General features: G+C 32.8%; 1 protein-coding gene and 1 non-coding gene across 3 annotated transcripts in view; both read left to right on the top strand.

The window, feature by feature from the left end:
* DPP10 (dipeptidyl peptidase like 10) overlaps window positions 1-20,851 on the top strand; it is a 752,684-nt gene that overhangs the window by 569,353 nt on the left and 162,480 nt on the right. For both annotated transcript variants that reach the window (XM_053597757.1, XM_053597758.1), the window contains exons 6-7: window positions 14,147-14,199; window positions 14,288-14,369. In XM_053597757.1, the coding sequence (XP_053453732.1) occupies window positions 14,147-14,199; window positions 14,288-14,369 (135 nt within the window). The remainder of the gene's footprint in view (window positions 1-14,146; window positions 14,200-14,287; window positions 14,370-20,851) is intronic.
* On the top strand, window positions 6,066-6,185 carry LOC128591052 (small nucleolar RNA SNORA28). The gene has a single exon (XR_008381490.1). It is a non-coding gene; the product is annotated as a small nucleolar RNA SNORA28 (small nucleolar RNA).

The raw sequence follows: 20,851 nt of genomic DNA, 5'->3' as shown, positions 1-20,851 counted from the left end.
GGTGAATAACATTGAAATAAAGTTTCTGAGAAATAAAAAAAAGCATTAAAAAAGGTTATTATATAATGGTAAAGGTATATATACATATATATAATCTCATTATGTATAATATATATATATAATTTTATATATATATATATATAATCAGTATGTGAATCAGTAATAAAAAGTCTTCAAGAAAAAATAGCCCAGGATTGAAAGTCTCCACTGTTGAATTCTAACAAACTCTTAAAGAATAAGTAACACCAATTATTTTCAAACCATTTCAAAAATTGAAAAAGAAGAAATTCTGTTTAACCCCATTATATGAAGCCAGTATTAGCAACAATCTGCATGCCAATACCCCTGATAAATAGAGATGCCAAAGTCTTCAAAAATCACTAATAAATTTAATCTATGTCAGGTCATGGAAGCAGCACAAGGGCTTATTGACCCATGAATGGATTAACAAATTGTGGTATATGTATACCATGGAATATTAGGCAGCCATAAAATGATGGAGACATTACATGTTTTATGTTTACCTGGATTGAACCGGAACATATTCTTCTTAGTAAAGTACTTCAAGAATGGAAGGAAAATTATTGAATGTACTCAATATTATTATGAAACCAATATATAATTACTTACACACTAAGTAGAATGATAGAACACAACTATAGTCCAGAAAGAAGGAGGGAATAGGAGGGAGAAGGGAAGGGAACGGGGAGGGTAGGCATTTGGTGGAACCTCACATTATGTGCACAATGCAATGGTACATTCCAAAACTATTAAGAGTAGGGTATAAATGTCTTACCATAACAAATAAGTAAGTGAGGTGATGGTTATGTTAACCAGTTTGATGTAAGCATTCAATGGATTAATGTACATAGTTATGATCTAATAAAAAAATAAAAAATGAGCAAAGAAAAAAATTCAATCTAACAGCACGTCAAAAAGATTATACAGCATTATCAAGTGAGATTTATCCCAGGGATGCAAGGATGGTTCAGTATACAAAAGTCAATAAATGTGATGCATCACATCAACAGGATAAAGGTCATATGATCTTATACATTTTGAAAAATCATTTGATAAAATTCATAATAGAAACTCCCAGAAAACAAGATATTGAGAAAGAAACCTCAACACAATAAAAGCCATATGTTAAAAACCAATAATAGATAAGATCATATCAAATGGATATATGAAACTGAAACAAGGCAAGGATGCATATGTTAATTATTGTTATTCAACATAGTACTGAAAATCCTAGCTAGATTAATTAGGAAAAAGAAAATAAAAAGTCATGCAAATTGGAAAAGACGAAGTAAGATTTCTTCTTTTTGCAGATGACGTGATCTTATATACAGATAAACCTAGACTCTATTAAAAAGAGTTAGACTTGATAAATGAATTCAGTAAACCTGCAGGATACAAAACAAAATACAAAAATCACTGCTATTTATATATAATAATGAAGTAGCCAAAAAAGAAATCAAGAAAGAAATTCCTTTTAGAATAGCTAAAAAATAAATTAAAATACCCTGTAATAAATTTAACCAAACAGATAAAAGACCTTTACAATAAAAATTACAGGGCGGTGCCTGTGGCTCAGGAGTAGGGCGCTGGCCCCATATGCCGAGGGTGGTGGGTTCAAACCCAGCCCCTGCCAAACTGTAACAAAAAAATAGCCGGGCGTTGTGGCGGGCGCCTGTAGCTGCTTGGGAGGCTGAGGCAAGAGAATCACGTAAGCCCAAGAGTTAGAAGTTACTGTGAGCCATGTGATGCCCCGGCACTCTACCCACCCGAGGGCGGTACAGTGAGACTCTGTCTCTACAAAAAAAAAAAAAAAAAAGAAAGAAAATTACAAAACAATGATCACAGAAATTAAAGAGCACACAAACACATGGAAATACGTCTCATGTTCAAGGATTGGACAAATCAGTATTGTGAAAATGACCTTACTGTCAAAATGCCAATGACGTTCTTCACAGAAGTAGAAAACATAATGCACAAACTCATATTCATTCAGAAAAGATATACAATAGCCAAAGCAACTCTGAACAAAAAAGGCAAAGCTGGAGGAATTGCCTTATCTGACTTCAAAATATACCATGAAGCAACAGTAAACAAAGCGACATGATAATGGTGCAGAAAAAAGTTACACAGACCAATGGAACAGAACAGAAAACTCAGAAATAAATGTGAATATTTACAGGCAACTGATTTTCATCAAGGTGCCAAAAACATACATTGGATAAAGAATAGCCTCTTCCATATATCACACCTAAAAACTGGATACCCAGAAGCTGAAGCACCTACCCAGACCCCTATCTCTTGCCAAATATAAAATTCAACTCAGAACAGATTAAAGACTTAAATGGATGATCTGAAAGTATAAAAGTAGTAAAATAAAATATGACAGAAATTCTTCAGATCATTGGTCTAAAAGTACAGGAAACAGTAAAAACATAATTATCATAATAAAAACTTTCTGCACAGCAATGGAAGCAGTCAGCAGAGTGAAGAGACAACTTACAGAATGGGAGAAAATATTTGTAAATTATTCGTTTGACGGGAGATTTATATCCAGAATATGTAAGGGACTCGCAATTAAAAATGGGCTAAGATTCCAAATAACATTTCTCAAAAAAAAAAGAAAAAAGATATATAAATGGCCAAAAAGTGTGAAAATATTCTTTGTCACTAATCATCAGGAAAATGCAGATCAAAATCAAAGTAAGATATCATCCGTCCTTGGTTAGATGGGCTAATGTCAAAAAACAAAAAGGATGGCAAATGCTACTGAGAATGTGGAGAAATAGGAACTCTCATATACTGGTGATGGAAATGTAAAGTCACATGACCACTAAATAAAACAGTGTGGAGGTCTCTGAAAAATACTAAAACTAGCATTACTATATTATCCAGCAATCCCTTTACTTAGAAAAGGATATCAATAAATTGAAGAGATACCTGGTATCTGCACCCTTATGTTTATTGAAGTACTGTTCCCAATAGTCAAGAGATAGAATCAGCCTAAGTATTCATCCACAGATGAATGCATAAATAAATTGACGTGTGTGTGTGTATATATATGCATATATATGTTTGTGTATGTGTGTGTGTGTGCCTGTGTAATGGATACTATTTAGCCATTAAAAGGTCAAAATTCTTTCATTTGTGGCAACACAAATGAACCCGTAGGACATGTTATTAAATTAAACAGGTCAGGCACAAAAAAATAAATACTTCATGTTCTCATTCATATGTGGGAGTTAAAAAGAAGTAGAGTAGAATTTGTGGTTAATGTAGGCTGGGAATGGGCTGGTGAGCGGAGGATAGAAAGAGGAGGATTACTAAATATAAAATTATACATAGATAAAAAGAATAAGTTCTAATAGTCCCTAGGGTGGCTACAGGCAACGATTATTTAATGTATATTTTTTAAAAGCTAGAAGACAAGATTTAAATGTTCTCAACGCAAGGAGTGATGAATATTTGAGGTGATGTATATGCTCATTACCCAAATTTGATCATTATACATTATATACATGTGTCAAAACATCATGTTATCCATAAATATGTACAATTCTTACATATAAATAAAAAATTAAATATGACTCAAGTTCTTTGAAGGTTTGTAAATAAAAATATTAATAAAAATTTTAATTATAATATGTAATAATCTCAGCTTAACTAGACTATTATAAGGAGACTAATACATGAGTTCAAATAGTAAAGAATTTGTGTGTATTTATGCCAATAAAAAGATGAAAACTCTATGTGTTTTAAAATTTCATCCTGATTCTAGTCAAGGGAAGGAAAATTTATAAATAATGACAAAATAATGTAAAGAAAAACAAAATTATATATGGACTTTAAGGATAATACCCAATAAATAATGACAAAATAATGTGAAGAAAAACAAAATTATATATGGACTTTAAGGATAATACCAAAATTTTGAAAATAATAAATTACTGAACAAATTGTATAAAGACCTGGTTATTTGGAGACAAAATTGGATTGAAACCTCACATCTTAAATCAAATAAATAATGAAAGATTTATTGAAAATATCATAGGTTTTAAAAGTACTAGAGGAATAAATTGTGAGAGCTTATAACGTTCAGCTCGTGAAGCTGAAGTTGGCATGCTGCTTAGTTTAGAAACCAAGTTTAGAATAAAGACAGAAAATGTTTCTATGGAAAAGACACACAGACGATGAACAGGCAAGTATTAAACAGGGTAAAATGTTTATTTCATTCATGAAAAAATAAAGTTACAATCAGTAATGGAAGCAGAGATTTTTAGAAATTGACAATAGAAAGATGAATAATTCCCAAAGAAGAAAAAAAGACATTCAGAGAATAAACAAGAAAAGACACCAATAAACAAATCACAAGTGAAGACATGCAAAGGGTCACAAAGCTGGTAACAGGACATGCGAGCTTAATTTCATCAAACTAGAAGTCTAAATAAGAATCATATATATACTTTTTAAGAATAATATTTTTGCCTTTCCAACAATTCAAATTGACACAATAATAACTTTTTTTTTGTCATCGAAAGAAAGAGAAATGCTTGGGTGCCATGTAAGAGTATAAACTGTTCTTAATTATTTTGAAATGATGACTTAAGAATATGAATCAAAACGTAAAATATGCATACCTTCTAATTCATAAATTTTACTTCTGAGAATATGTCCTATGATTTTGCATAAACATGCAAAGAAAATAATCTTAGAGTTTTATATACTATATGGTAAATACGAACAACCTAAATAGCTATTAATAGGCCAATACATAAATTATTATACATTTTTAAAAATTATATGTATTACAATTTGTCTAGTATCCTAAAAATCCTTAAACACAGGTAATATGTTATATCTGAAAGAGTAGTATTATAAAAAGTTACTAACATAAAATTCACACAAATCCTTGTAAATATTTTCTTGTTTTTCCTGCCTGGTAGTAAGAATTTTATTGAAGAAATTAAGCTTTCCGTTGGAGTAGGTTTGAGCTTTTCTGTTTGCACTCTAAGGCCCATAGCCTCGGGTAACTAAACAACTTCCATATAATTTTGTCCTTTAATCCTCCTAACAAAATACGCAGTGGATATGTGTTGCTTTCTCCATTTTCTTGGTGAGTAAATTAAAGCATGAGTGTTTTTTTTTTTTTTGTGTGTGTGTGTGTGTTATTTTTAAGTAACCTCTCAACAAAGCACAATCTAGGACTGATCCCATTGGAATGAAAAAAGAACTTTTTCACCAGATCTGCTGCAGAATGAAATCACCATTTCTCTAAGTCATACTTGGATCAGTTATTGAGAGACTGCAAAATACCTGTGTGCTGAAAGTAATTTTCATCTTTTCCTTTCTGGTTCCAGCACTACACAGAAATAAGATTAACAGTTTATCACTTACCCTGTTCTATTGCAAAGCGTTTATTTCTGCATAAAAAGGATAGAGAGAGAGAACTAGTTTATAGGTAGTGGAGACAATGTTTACATTTATTTTTTGATGTAAATTTATTTCAATGTACCATTGTCAGTAATTGATCTTAAAGTACTAGTCTGGTTTTCAAACCAAATATTTTTATATGATGGTTAGGTAGGAAATTGTTTAATGCCGATTGATGTGAATTTTTCTCACTAGCATTAATTAATGAAGGAAGGTCTGGTACATTAAAATATTTTATTACAAAGAGAGGCATCATCAATGAAGTTGGTTTAGTCAGAAGTATATTTTTGATGAAAGTTACATGTTAAATATGAAAAATTGATAGTATGGAGATCTTTGAAATGACATTTTGCATGATAGACAACATCTCATTAACTGGATTTTAAGGCAAATTTTAAAAGATTTGATAATAATATGATAAGATTCTTTATCTAACAGGAAACAAGTTATTCTACTCACTCTAGGATCTCTTTTTTTATAGTAAAGAATAGTCTTCTGGTACTCACTGCTATTAATATGTAGGTTGGCCAGTTGGATTATATTCCAAGAAGAATATAACACACAATAGAATACTACTGAGCCATAAAAGGAATGGCATTCTGTTATTTGTGTCAAAATAATGAGCCTTCAGATGGTCAAAAGCGTCTGACACAATTTGAGCTTGCTATAGCAAGAAAGTCTAACCTATTCCAGTGTTCTCTCTTTGTGGGATAAGCCGTTATATAGACTTTAACAGTGGAAAAAAAAATAATAATGAGCCTGGGACATTGTGTTAGGTGGAAATAAGGCAGTCAACAGAAATGGAATATTACTCAGTGAAAAATATATGTGCTAGTAAGCCATGAAAAGATATGGAAGAAACTTGAGTATTTCCAAGTGAAAGAAGGCAATCTGAAATGTCTATCTATTGTATGATTCCAACTCCATGGTCTTCTGGAAAAGGTGAAACTTTGGAGACAGTAAAAGCATCAGTGTTTACATGGGTTAGGGTGGAAAAAGGGATGAATGGGTGGAGCATGGAATGTTTTTAGCACCGTGAAAAAGTTCCACATGATACTAGAATGCTAAATTTATATATTCACCAAAACCCACAGAATATACCACTCCAAGGGTGAACCCTACACTAAACTATGGACCTTGGGTGATAATGATGTGCTGATACAGGTTAATTGATTGTCATAAATGTACCACCCCCATGAGGGATGTTGACAGGAGAGAGGTTGTGTGTGTGTTGGGGCAGGGGTTCCATGAGCACTCAGTAACTTCCACTCCTTTTTGCTATCAACACACACTAAATGTTATCTTCTTTTTCAGCATTAATTTTAGACTCACCACCTTGAGTATTTTACTATGCTTTTTACTTACTAAAATGGTGATGCAGTTGAAGAAAGCTACCTGGTTCCTCTAGTTACATTCTAGTAAAACAATGCTTTCATGTTTCCTTCTTTCTTGTAGTAGAAAGGACATGGATTTTGGAATTAACAGGTTTTGGTTCCAATCCCAATTATAGTAGTTGTGGATCTTGCATGTACAATATTTCATAAGGTAATAGAGATCATTAAGTGAGAACACTTTTGAAAGCAGTTTAAAATAATAATTAATGTTAATTATACCTTTAATCATCCCCTGTATTTATTTTCCCTTTGTTTTAAATTTTTTGGATATAAATTTAATTTTTTAATTTTTATTTCAGGATATTAGGTGTACAAATGTTTTGGTTACATGAATTGCTTTTGTATAGTTTGAGTCAAAGTTGTCAGTGTGCCCACCACTCAGACAGTGTGCATTCTTGTTCAATGTTCACATAGCTTTCATTTCTCAAGTGCAATGTTTTAAAAAGATTTTGCACAGCTGAAGTTCGTAATTTTTTAAATCGTATTTACAACATTAGAATCTCCAGCCTCATAGCACTAGTTCTTAGCTGCATAATGAAGATAAAATATTTTAGATGACAGAGTCACAACTCACTAATCTTAAAAGGTGTCTCACTATCCTAGAACAAACCAGGCATCCTACTTCTACTGAATTCCTTTTGACTATATTGCCTTTCTTCTCATTAGCATTCCTTTATAAATTCTATTTACTCAGAGGCTTGCCTCCTCACAGGTCAGTTCCTAACTGTTTGAATTGATGGCAAATCCATAATCCTATTTTAAATATTCTCCAGGCCGTGAAAATGAATGCTATTTATATCAATTCGACTGTTTAACTCCTGTGCAAAAAAGCTTTGGTATCCAGAGAGCTAAACCTCTGGTTCAAACATAAATTACTGGAGTACCCTGTTCTTTTTCCTCATTAAGTGTAACTCCCCTTGACGTGAATCCTCATAGATATCTTTGGTAATAACTGATATTCAAAGGGAAAAAAAATGAAAAACTGTTGACGGAGAAGAAGATTAACATTTTTAATCTGACATATTAGATCACCTCCCCCAAATTAAATTTCCCTTCACTCTGGAAATCACAATTAATTCAGGCATATTCCTGTCAATAAGGTTTTGAATAGTTGCTTAATTGGTGTTTTGGAGATTCATTTTTTGCAAAGCTGGAGTCATGCTTCGTATACTTGAGATTAAATCACAAACTAGATTGTACTCAGACAGCACTGAGATCAGATTGTGGCTCTGTTTCCTACATAACTTTAAGTTTTAGGAGTAAATTTTTTATAGTTTATTATATGAATTATGAATGATAATATTTGCTTATTGAGATTGATTTAAATATTAAATTGAATAATATATGTAAAGCACTTAACATGCAGTGATTATCTCATTCAAGAGTTATTATGACTGCCTTAAGTTTATACACTATCTGCTTTTTTCTCAACTATATTAATCACTTCAATGCCTAAGTAGATTATTATATTCTCTATGATATGATCTTAAAACCAAAAAGATTAATCACTTCTTGGAAAGCATATATGCTTATAATATGCAAGTCCTAATTCAACCATGACCTAAAACAGACTTCTCTATACTAATGTAAATTTTCTTAGCCTTCTCACCCAACTGGATCATAACTGCCCTGGGGACAGGCATCACATTTGTTATGGTCTTTGCATTTGGCAAGGTGCCTAAATTATGAGTTTGCACATAATTACCATTCAATAGTCATTTATAAATTGAAAAACAACATGTAAAAGTAAAAAGAAAACTATGAACTGATATTTTTGTGTACTTTATCTTATTTTAAAATAAATTTTAATATGATCTTTAAAAAATAGTAGTACAGTACCTGTTGCTTAACAGACATTTGTTAGATACATGGATGTAGCTAATTTTTATTTACAGAACATGAAGGACACCATTTGGATAAGTTCTATTTTTGTGTGTGTTTAAGTTCTGGCAGGTTTTAAAAATAGCTGTTTTTTCTCTTTTCCCAGTAATGCCTCATGCTATGTTTATATACTGTAGTTGTTACAGGAGATTATGATTTTTGGATTCCAAATATGGAAATTCAACTACTTAGCAAATTTACTCATACCCTTACACCAACTGCTGGTCCTTTCATAGCCGCTTGTGAATGTGCATAGAGCAGTAGAGTAACTGAGTTGCTTGGTGTACATTTCCCCACTAGGTTAAACAAGGTGACACTGGCCTCCTTATTTCAGCTCTTAAGTGGTAAACAACTGGCCTTTTCATGGTCCACTTAAAGACATATATTTCACATTTTTGTACATTTTGTTTGCAATTTCTTATTTAAAAATCACTCTCCACCAGTCACCTCTACCCTCAAGCATAGTGCTGAAGCTGTCCTGTGTTCCTTTGTACAAGAAGGCTGTGATGTGTCGTAGGGAAAAAAAGACGTATGCAAGAGCAGCTCATTCAAGCATCAGTTATCACAGTGTTGTTGACCATGAGTTTAATGTTAATGAATCAATAATATATATCAAATAAGGTGTTTTTCAGCAGAAGCACATGAGGTTATGCATTGATGGTGGATGAAAATATTGTTATTAGAGGCTTCCAGAATCTTAATGTTGTTTTTCTCCTAGGAGCAATTGTTCAGTATTTGGTAATTCAGTGATTATGGAGATAGTGTAGATAAAAATAATGGCAGAGAATGAGAATTGGCTATGCCACTCTTAGTAATCAACCTCTTGTTGGGATTTACTATATAATGTAAGGATGATGAGTACTAGATTGGATTTCACGACCTTTTGATGCTTTCTGGGATTCTCAACACCTATAGTATCGCAGGATTGAATGATTGGACGTCACAGGGTCAGTGTCCAGAAATAAGCTTTGATCAAGTTTTTGTATGGCATATCTCAATTCTACCCACTCTTACTGCCTCTCCCATAATTATTCACACTCTGTAGCAAGCAGTGGAACATCATTTGCAGAGACGGGATGAATAGGCAGTTTTCTACTGTGAAATGTATTTGTCCCCAAGGATCTCATCAGATGCTCTGTTTGGCTCTCATTATGCAGCAGCCGATCATCACAGGAAAGAGGAATACTTTTCCTAACCTTAAGTGACTTCAATGATACTCCTTCATCATGAATAAGACCCACCTAGCCAATATATAAAAGGAGTCTAAGATAAAAGAAAATGAGGAATAGTGAAAAGGAATAGAAATGCTATCCAAGGAAGGAGAGAGAGAGAGATGCAGATTAGTCAGCGATGTAGACTACAGTGCTTTAACACATATGTTTACTAAGTTAACCCAGTTCTTACTGAAAATTCCCCCTTTAACATCTCTTCAATGGAATATCAAGAAAAAGAAATAGTGAAACGCGGAAAAAATCTGATTTCTTTCAAAAGAAATTAGAGGTTGCTCACCTTCCAACTTCCAGCACTTTATACTCTTATAGTCTATTGTGAGCATAATGTGTTATTTCAATTACAGAATGTTACAAAAGAAGAAGTATTTGAGATCTGGAATACACACACATACATCACAAAGGCAGTAAATTTAAAAGAAAGACCTGTAAGCTTTGAGTAAAGGGCTAGGTTCTAATTATCTATAGATGGCAAATTCTGGCTCTGTGGGACACGTAGATAAGACCAAAATGCTATAATTTGTTACTTCAACCTGCTATGGTTTTGCAGACAAGTCCGGGTTAACTTCTTTATTGTAGTCTTCCAACTCAGCACACCTGCTGAGAGAAACAAATGTTATCAGGCTAAGAAGTGCAGAGCAGGAAGTGGATCTATATATCCTCTTCTCCAATTCACACCATTTGGAGTATGCCTAAGTCCTTTGGATTTGCAAGTAGAAAAGAGCCAGCAATTTCTACAAGTATTATAGAAATAGCCCAACATTCAATATTTATCCCCAGTTATTCCTTGGCAATTTTTTGGTGCCTGCTTTGCCTAAAATGGTAATACCCAGCCCAGCGACACTTTTTCTCAAATTGGATGTCAGCCTTGATAGGTGATTCACGGATAGGACGAATAGTCTTTTTCATTCCTAACATCATTGGCACATTTGTCTACTTTAAAGATGAAAGTGCATACCTGGCAGTTTGCTTTGGCAACAGAATTTTCTGAGACAGAAAATTATTGACAGAAGTGGTCACCCTTCTCTTTGTAAGCTACAGTAGTGAATTCAATATTTAAAATTTGTAATCAAATATGGAGTTTTCTACAACACAACATAAATGTCAAAACAGACACCAGGAAAAATTACTCTGACTTCTGTAATCTTGTAGTAAAGGCAAATCTCAGATTTAATAGTTATTCCAAAAGAAATGGGAGACAAAAACTTCATTGTAAAATGCAGTACTTTAACAAATGTGAGAAGGTTTGCAATTTCAGTGCAAAGAGAGAACACGGGTACTTCTTTGCCAAATATGTGTGGCCAATCATGTTTAATGGAAGCTATTATTGCAATGAGAAGAAATAAAAATTTGACTTCTAGGGAGTTTTAATTGGCAGTGTTATTCTATTTGTGCAAAGCACATCCCCTACAAGAATAAAAGAAGCTTTTACAATTGCATACTAAAAAATGAAAGTATCAATATAAGTTCTGTAGATACCAGAAATAATAATATAACAATATAGCTAGCTAAAAAACAATTTTCTTCACTAGATTCAAATAGCTTGGAGAAAAATAATTTTCATTAAAGTATACTCATCATCTCTTTCTCTAACCCATCTATTGCAATTTTTCTCATTTATTCCTCATTACATTTCCTCATGTATTCCAGTATTTCATCATCTCTAGTTATGAGAGCAAACATATAGAGATATTTTTATATTATGCACTATGGTCCTATTTTGAAAGATAATGTCATTCTGTCATGGGTTCTGTAATCTTTGGGAAGATATCCTTAAAAAGAAACAGGATTCTTCAGGAATAGTACTAAAATCTCTTGAAATGACCTGTTTGCGTACAGCTACTTGATAAATCGTTTTCAGCTGTTACTATGAAGGGCTGGGGCAGGTCATTCCACTCTGTGGTCATCGACAGTTAAACATGCCTGAGTTTTTCCACATTCAAATCATTATCAGCAAATGCCAATGGAGTGTGATGCGTAAACAAGACACTGTTCCAGGTAACGTGGGGGGTGCCAGGGTAACACCCCGAACTTGACAACATCATGATGGGAAAAGCAGATGCACATAAAACGTTTATACAATTTAATTACGGAGTCAAAAATGCAATGATTCACACTGTACACTTTGAGAGAGAGATTTCAACTGGGAAGATCAATATGAGCTCCTTAAAGGAGCCGTATTAGAAGAAGGGAAAATTTCTACCTCACTTAAGGTAGAGTGTCATTGAAAATAAAAACCAGCAACAATTCTGATAGACAGGAAAAATTCATCTAATTTAAAGTGTACACTACGGAAAGCGAGATAGGTGATGAGTGGCAAAAACCACACAGAAACTCAAACACCGAAATCCTAAACATCAGAGGAAAGAATCCAAACTTTGTATGCGTGTAACTTTATTTCAAAATATTAAAGAGGTACAAATGTTTTTGTTACATCGATAGCTTTTTTAAAGCTTAAGTCAGGGTTATTAGTGTGCCCGTCCCCTGAATAGTGTTTGTTGTACCTGATAGCTAGGTTTTTACCTCAACCCTCCTCCCCATGTCTTGATTTATAATGACCTGCATATCTCCCTTGTGTGATTAGCTCTCACTCCTTAGTGACTTTCTATATGTGACGTACTTCACTTAGGATTATGGGATCCAGTCCCACCAAATTGCTGCAACAGACATTATTTCATTCATTTTTATAGCTGAGTAGTACTCCATGGTGTATGTATATATATGTCATATGTATGTATGTATACCACCTTGTGTATATATACACACCACATTTTGTTAATCTGCTTATGAATTGATATGCACTTAGGTTGTTTCAACATCTTTGTAATTGTGAGTTGTGCTGCAATAAACATGCGAGTGCAGATGTCTTTTTGATTAAATGACTTTATTTCCTTAGGTACCTACTAGTGGGGTTTCTGGGTTTAGTGGCATGTCTACATTTATTTCTTCGAAGAATCTCCATACTGTTTTTCATTGACATTGTACTAATACACAATTCCACCAGCAATGTATAAGTGTATAAATCTCTGTCATGCCAGCATCTATTATTTTTTTTTTATTAAATCATAGCTGTTGATATGATCATGGGGCATCATTCACTAGCTTCACAGACCGTTTACCAAGTTTAGCATCTATTATTTTTTTCACTTTTTAATAAAGGCCATTCTGACAGGTATAAAGTGATATCTCATTGTGTTTTCAATTTGTACTTCCTTGATGATTAGGAAGCTAGCACATATATATATATATATATATATATGTATATATATATATATTTACTGGACATTGTCCTCATTTTCTTCCCCCCCCTTTTTTTGGAGACAGAATCTCCTTGTCACCGTGGGTAGAGTGTCATGGCATTATACCTCACAGAAACCTCAAACTCCTGTGCTCAAGTGATTCTCTTGCCTCAGCCTCCCCAGTTCTGGGATTATTGCATGACAATACCAGGCTATATCTTATTTCTCTTTTAGAGACAGGTCTCACTCTTGCTCAGGCTGGTATTCAGCTCCTGAGTTCAGGCAATACACACACCTCGGCCTCTCAAACTGCTGGAATTGCAGGTGTGAGCTCCTGTGACTGGCCTGTCTTCTTTTAAAAAAACTTATATTCATCTCTTTTGTCCACTTTTTAGTTTTTTTTTCTTTTTTTAACCTTGATAATTTGTGTGAGTTCTTTATAGATTCTGGATATTAGCCATTTATTGAATATATATGTTGTGACTATTTTCTCCTGTTCAGTAAGTTGTCTGTTACTCTGTTTGATTATTTCCCTAGCTGTGCAGAAGCTTTTTAATTTAATCAAGTCCATTTATTTATTTTTATTGTTTCTGTAATTGTCTTTAGGGTCTTAGTCATAAGTTGTTTGCCTAGGCAATGTCAAGAAGAGTTTTTCTATATTTTCTTTAAAAATTGAGCTTTATTTTATAGACAATAGAAGTCACTGAAAATTTTGGACAAGAAGGTGATATAATCACAATTATAATAAGGAAGGTAGAGTGGATTAAATTAGCGATGGTATTGATGGTAGAAAGGAGTGGTAAGAGGCTATTGCAATAAGGCATGATGGAGGTAATAAATTTCTAAACTGTAATATTTCCTTAATATCAATTCCTGAATTTCCTGAATTTTATCTCACACATATACACACATTAAGAAAGAACTATGGTTGATAATCCTTTTTTTCTAATTTCAGATTTTTCATTATTCGTATACTGCTTCGTATGTGATTTACAATATACATACTAGGTAAGTTCTTTGATTTTCTGTTTTCATGAGCCATTGTCTGTTGTAGATGTCAGTTTGTTCATACAAACCTATTTACATTTTTTTCAAGGGAAGTTTGGGAGTTAAATCCTCCAGAAGTAGAGGACTCCATCTTGCAGTATGCAGCCTGGGGTGTCCAAGGGCAGCAGCTGGTAAGCACAGGCATTGGTATGCACCAAATACTATGCGCCAACTATGATCCTATGGAAAATGTTTACAGAACCATTTCCTTGGAAAAGTTTTCCTATTACACTTGATGTTTTCTAATTTTTTATTTTATCTTCTACCTAATATTCTAACTTAAGAACATATCACATGATGCTAGTATTATTTTATCAATTAATTAAAAAGAAAAAGACCTTATGAAGTAATATATGATTTCACTGATAGTTAACAATTAAATCTAGAAGAGAATCAAGGTTACTAGAGTACAGTTCTGTGCCATTATATTACATAGTATTGTTAATTTTCACAATAAACTCAAAAACAGATTTAGTCTTAAAGGATAGTTCAAAGGAAAACAATCTTAAAATTATTTATATTAGTCTCTTCAGTGGGAACTTTTTTTTACCAATTATATGTTGACATTATCACAGATTCAAAAAGATAATTATTGATGTATAAAAGCAGTTTAAGCAAAATTATATTCTTGTAAGTATCTCATGGGGCCTATGCAAAGACTTTGTCCAGGGAGTATTACTGCTTCCTTACGTGGCATGTACACATTCAAATGGACTAAACATAAATTGATTTCTAAATAATACTGTGTTTATATACCTACCAGCAACAATGAGAGAATTCCCTTTGTTCCATATCTTATCATATCCATATCAACACCTCGTTTTTCCAGATTTTTAAATCATTGCCTATACATTGATTGGTATGGAATGATATTTCATTGTGGCTTTATTAATATTTCAACTTCCTTGAATTCTAAGGTGCCAGGGCTATCTTTCATATATTTATTGGCTATTTCTGTTCCCTCACTTGTGAAATATCTATTAATATATTTTACCCTTTCTCATTTTTGGTTTTACTTTTATTTTCTTTCTAGTTCCCTTTCTGCAAAAAGAATTTTTTCATAGATGTTGTCTGATTTATCAGATATACAGGATGTACTTTTTGTTATTTAAGAAAACCTTAAAATGAAATCATACACTTTTGTTTCATTTACATTCCTCTGGAATTTTTCAAGTGGGCCTTCCATTTTGATCCACGTGAAATTGCTTTTGGGGTGTGTTATTAAATTACAAGTCATTTTGTGTATGTTCTATATGGCTGACAATTGTCATAATGCCTCTTCCTGATACTTGGGCTTTAACTACTTATCTATCATTTATGTTCCATATATCCATGAGTCATTTTCTGGCTGTAATTTTGTTTTCATCTGGTTTTCCTACCCATGTACTAATACAACAGCATCTTAATTAAAATAAGCCTAAAGGTCTGAAAAGCAGTTTCCTATGCCTTGCTTTTCATTTTCAGACAAATTTTGGCTCTTAGACTTTTTAGCCTTTCATATGAATGTCAGAATTGGATTTCTAGTTGCATCCCATGTTTGGAGTTTACAATGGCAAACTGAATCTGCACGCCACTTTTGGGAAATTAACATGTTAATGATATTAAATCTTCATATCTATGAACATTTGTTATATATTTAGTTATTTGGGACTTATTTTTAAGTCAAGCATGAAACAAAGTTTATTGAGAAAGTCAAAGATAAGTTTACAGAGAAGAAAGTTTACAAACCTGGATACATTTGCCATTGACAATGAAGGGACCTTGCCAGAGCTCATAGGCAAAGAGGCCTTATTTGAGACTTTTAAAATATCTCAATGAAGGTTTATCATGTTCTCATTAAATATTGAAACCTTATAATTTTGGTTGATTTTCTAAATGTTTATTTTTATTATATTAAAAATACTGTTCATTACTGATAAATGGAAATATACACAAACTACTTATTGATTTTGTGTATATCAACCTTGCCACACACAATTATATTTTCCACAAGTTTCTAGTCAGGCTATCAAATTATTTGTTAATGATATCTTGCTATTACATTTCAATTTTTATCATTAAATGAGTCCTACTGAGTAAACCTATGAAAATATCTATGGTAGTTGGGCTGTTTTTATGTGTTTGTTTTTGTTTTTGTGAGAATTATTTAAATAACTTATGGTATATTGGTTATAGGATTGAATTTAACAATTATTTTAAGTTAGTTTTGATAACATATGTCTAAAAATCTACTTAAGTCTCCACATTTTTAAGCAAATTTTATTATATTCTTTAATTATTTTTAATGTTTGCATTTGTTTTTATATTTTTCTTGATTCCTAACATAATTTATAACTACTTTACATTTTCCTACATTGTTGGTTACTATTTATTAATTATGTATTTTTCAATAAGCTAACATTTAAATTTATGCGATTCTATTATTATATTAGTGTTTTATTTTTCCTTTCTAGTGTAAACACTGAAGACTATAGTATTCTCTCTAAATTCTGCTTAATCCTTACCCAGATGTGGTACAGTAGTAATATTTTTTAATAGAATTTAATTTTAACATTTTTTGATTTCCATTGTGTTATCTTAGTACAGGAGGATTTTGTTGATATTAGTTTTTAAATTCATGAAAAATGTGAAATTGGTTTAAAACTTATTTGTAAATGTCCAGAACAGGCCTCATAATATTGACTTTGAAACTGAATTTGAAGAGACTTGTTATATGCTTTAGTAGAATTTTTTTTAATATGATGAAAAATTGTATGTATTTCTATATGACAGGTACATGTTCCATATGGGCCTATTAAGTAGATGTTAATAAATGTTTCTAAGACATATTTTCTTGCTAATTTAATGGATATGTAATTTTTGTCTTTAGTATTCTGATAGTTTTTTATTATATAATTTGTTTTTTGTTTTTTGGGTTTTTATTTTTTGAGTTGCATTTTTTTTATTGTTAAATCATAGCTGTGTACATTAGTGCAATCAAGGGGTACAATGTGCTGGTTTCATATACAATCTGAAATATTCTCCTCAAACTGTTCAACATAGCCTTCATGGCATTTTCTTAGTTATTGTATGTAGACATTTGTATTCTGCATTTAGTAAGTTTCGCCTATACCCATTCTAAGATGCACAGGTAGATGTGGGCCCCCCCATTACCCTCCCTCTACCCCAACCTCCCCCCTCCCTTCACCTCCCTTGGCCCTTTCCCCATATTCTTGTGCTGTAGTTAGGTTATAGCCTTATATGAAAGCTATAAATTAGCTTCATAGTAGGGCTGAGTACATTGGATACTTTTTCTTCCATTCTTGAGATACTTTTGCTAAGAAGAATATGTTCCAGCTCCATCCATGTAAACATGAAAGAGGTAAAGTCTTCATCTTTCTTTAAGGCTGCATAATATTCCATGGTATACATGTACCACAATTTGCTAGTCCATTCGTGGGTCGATGGGTACTTGGACTTCTTCCATGACTTAGCAATTATGAATTGGACTGCAATAAACATTCTGGTACAGATGTCTTTATTATATTATGATTTTTGGTCTTCCTAGTAAAGGAATTATAGGATCTAATGGCAGGTCTACTTTTAAATCTCTAAGTATTCTCCAAACATCCTTCCAAAAGGAACATATTAGTGTGCATTCCCACCAGCAGTGTGTCCTTTTTTCCACATCCACACCAACATCTCTGGTTTTGGGATTTTGTTATGTGATATGATTTGTTATGCTACTCTTACTGGGTTAGGTGATATTCTCAAAGTAGTTTTGATTTGCATTTCTCTGATGATTAAGGATAATGAGCTTTTTTTCATGTATCTATAGATTGTGCATCTGTCTTCTTTAGAGAAGTTTCTCTTCAAGTCCTTTGTCCACCATGAGATGGGATTATTTCTTCTTTTCTTGCTTATGCATTTGAGTTCTCTGTGGATTCTGGTTATTAAACCTTTGTCAGAGGTATAACCTGTAAATATTTTCTCCCATTCTCAGGGTTGTCTGCTTGCTTTTCTTACTATGTTCTTGGCTGTGCAGAAGCTTTTTAGTTTGATCAGGTCCCAGTAATGTATTTTTGATACTGCTTCAATTACCTGGGGAGTCCTCCTCATACAATATTTACCCAGGCCGATTCCTTCAAGAGTTTTTTCCTGCATTTTCTTCAAGTATTTTTAAAGTTTCATGTCTTACGTTTAAATATTTTATCCAGTGAGAGTCTATCTTAACTAATGGTGAAAGGTGTGGGTCCAGTTTCAGTCTTTTACAGGTTGGCAGCCAGTTTACCCAGCACCATTTGTTAAATAGGGAATCTTTTCCCCCCCCCGAATGTTTTTAATTGGCTTGTCAAATATCAAATAACAGTAAGTAGCTGGATTCATCTCTTGGTTCTCTATTCTGTTCCAGACATCTACTTCTCTGTTTTTGTGCCAGTACCATGCTGTTTTGATCACTATGGATTTATAGTACAGTCTCAGGTCTGGTAGCGTGATTCCTCCTGCTTTGTTTTTATTTCTGAGTAATGTTTTGGCTATTCAAGATTTTTTCTGATTCCACATGAAACGAAGTATTATTTTTTCAAGATCTTTAAAATATGACAGTGGAGCTTTAATAGGAATAGCATTAAAATTATATATTGCTTTGGGTAGTATAGACATTTTAACAATGTTGATTCTTCCCAGCCATGAGCATGGCAGGTTTTTCCATTTGTTAATATCTTCAGCTATTTCTTTTCTTAAAGTTTCTTAGTTCTCTTTGTTGAGATCTTCCACGTTTTTTATTAGGTATACTCCCAAATATTTCATCTTCTTTGGCCCTACTGTGAAAGGAATAGAGTCCTTGACTGTTTTTTTTTTTTTTTTTTTTCCGGCTTGGTTATTGTTGGTATATATAAAGGCTAAAGATTTATGGGTGTTGATTTTGTAGCCTGAGATATTACTGTATTCCTTGACCACTTATAAAAGTTTTGTAGTAGAATCCCTAGTGTTTTCCAGATATATGATCATATTATCTGCGAAGAGTGAAAGTTTGATCTCTTCTGACCCTATGTGATTGATTGCCTTTTCTTGATTGCCTTTTCTTCCCTAATTGCAATGGCTAGAACTTCCATTACAAAGTTAAAGAGCAATGGAGACAATGGGCAATCTTGCCTGGTTCCTGATCTAAGTGGAAATGATTTCAATTTAACTCCATTCAATACGATATTGGCTGTAGGTATGCTATAGATGGTCTCTATTAGTTTAAGAAATGTCCTGTCTATACTAATTTTCTTAAGTGTTCTGATCATGAACGGATGCTAGATATTATCAAAAGCTTTTTCTGCATCAATTGAGAGAATCATATGGTCTTTATTTTTTAGTTTGTTTATGTGCTGAATTAGGTTTATAGATCTACATATATTGAACCAGCCTTGAGACTCTGGGATAAATCTGACTTGGTAATGGTGTATAATTTTTTTGATGTGTTGTTAAATTCTGTTTGTTAGGATCTTATTAAGTATTTTTGCATCAATATTCATTGGTGATATTGGTCTATAATTTTCTTTTCTTGTTGGATCTTTCCCTGGCTTAAGGATCAAGGTGATGTTTGCCTCGTAGAATGTGTTGGGTAGTGTTCCTTCTTTTTCTATATTTTGGAAGAGGTTTAGTAATATGGGTACTAGTTCTTTAAAGGTTTGATAGAATTCTGACGTAAAGCCATCTGGTCCTGGGCTTTTCTTTGTAGTGAGATTTTTGTATAGTTGATGCTATTTCAGTACTTGATATATGCCTGTTCAACATTTCCACTTCATTCTGGCTAAGTCTTGGTAGGTGGTGTACTTCCAAATATTGTTTGATTTCCTTCAGATTTTCATATTTCTGAGAGTAAGTTTCTTGTTATATTCATTGAGGATTTTTTTAATTTCTGAGGGGTCTGTTGTTATTTCTTCTTTACCATTTCTGATTGATGAAATTAGAGATTTTACTATTTTTTTCCTGGTTAGGTTGGCTGAAGGTTTATCTATTTTATTGATCTTTTCATAAAACTAATTTTTGGATTTATTGATCTGTTGTATAATTCTTTTGTTTTCAATTTAATTTAATTTTGCTCTCATTTTGGTTATTTCTTTTCTTCTGTTGGGTTTTGGGGTTGGAATGTTCTTCCTCCTTTAGTTGCTTGAGATGTCCCATTAAGTTATTAACTTCCTCTCTTTCCGTTTTCTTAAGGAAGGCTTGCAGTGCTATAAATGTCCCTCTTAGGACTGCCTTTGCAGTATCCCAGAGGTTCTGGTAATTCACATCTTGATTGTTGTTTTGTTCCAAAAATTTGGTGATTTCCTTCTTAATCTCATCTATAACCCATCTATCCTTCAGCATAAGTTTACTTAGCTTCCATGTTTTTGCATGGGTATGCAGATTCCTGTTGTTATAGAGTTCAACTTTTATACCATTATGGTCTGAGAAGATGCAAGGAATAATTTCTATTTTTTAAAATTTGCTGAGGTTAGATTTGTGGCCTAGGATGTGGTTGATTTGGAGTATGTTCTGTGGGCTGATGAGAAGAATGCGTATTCAGTTTTGTTAGTTTGAAATGTTCTGTGATGTCTGTTAACTCCAGATGTTGAATGGTTAAGTTTAAATCTAAAATTTC

Source organism: Nycticebus coucang, chromosome 7 (assembly GCF_027406575.1).
Source record: "Nycticebus coucang isolate mNycCou1 chromosome 7, mNycCou1.pri, whole genome shotgun sequence".
Lineage (NCBI taxonomy): Eukaryota > Metazoa > Chordata > Mammalia > Primates > Lorisidae > Nycticebus > Nycticebus coucang.
Note: the sequence above shows the minus strand (reverse complement) of the source record. Positions and strands in the feature narration are given on the sequence as shown.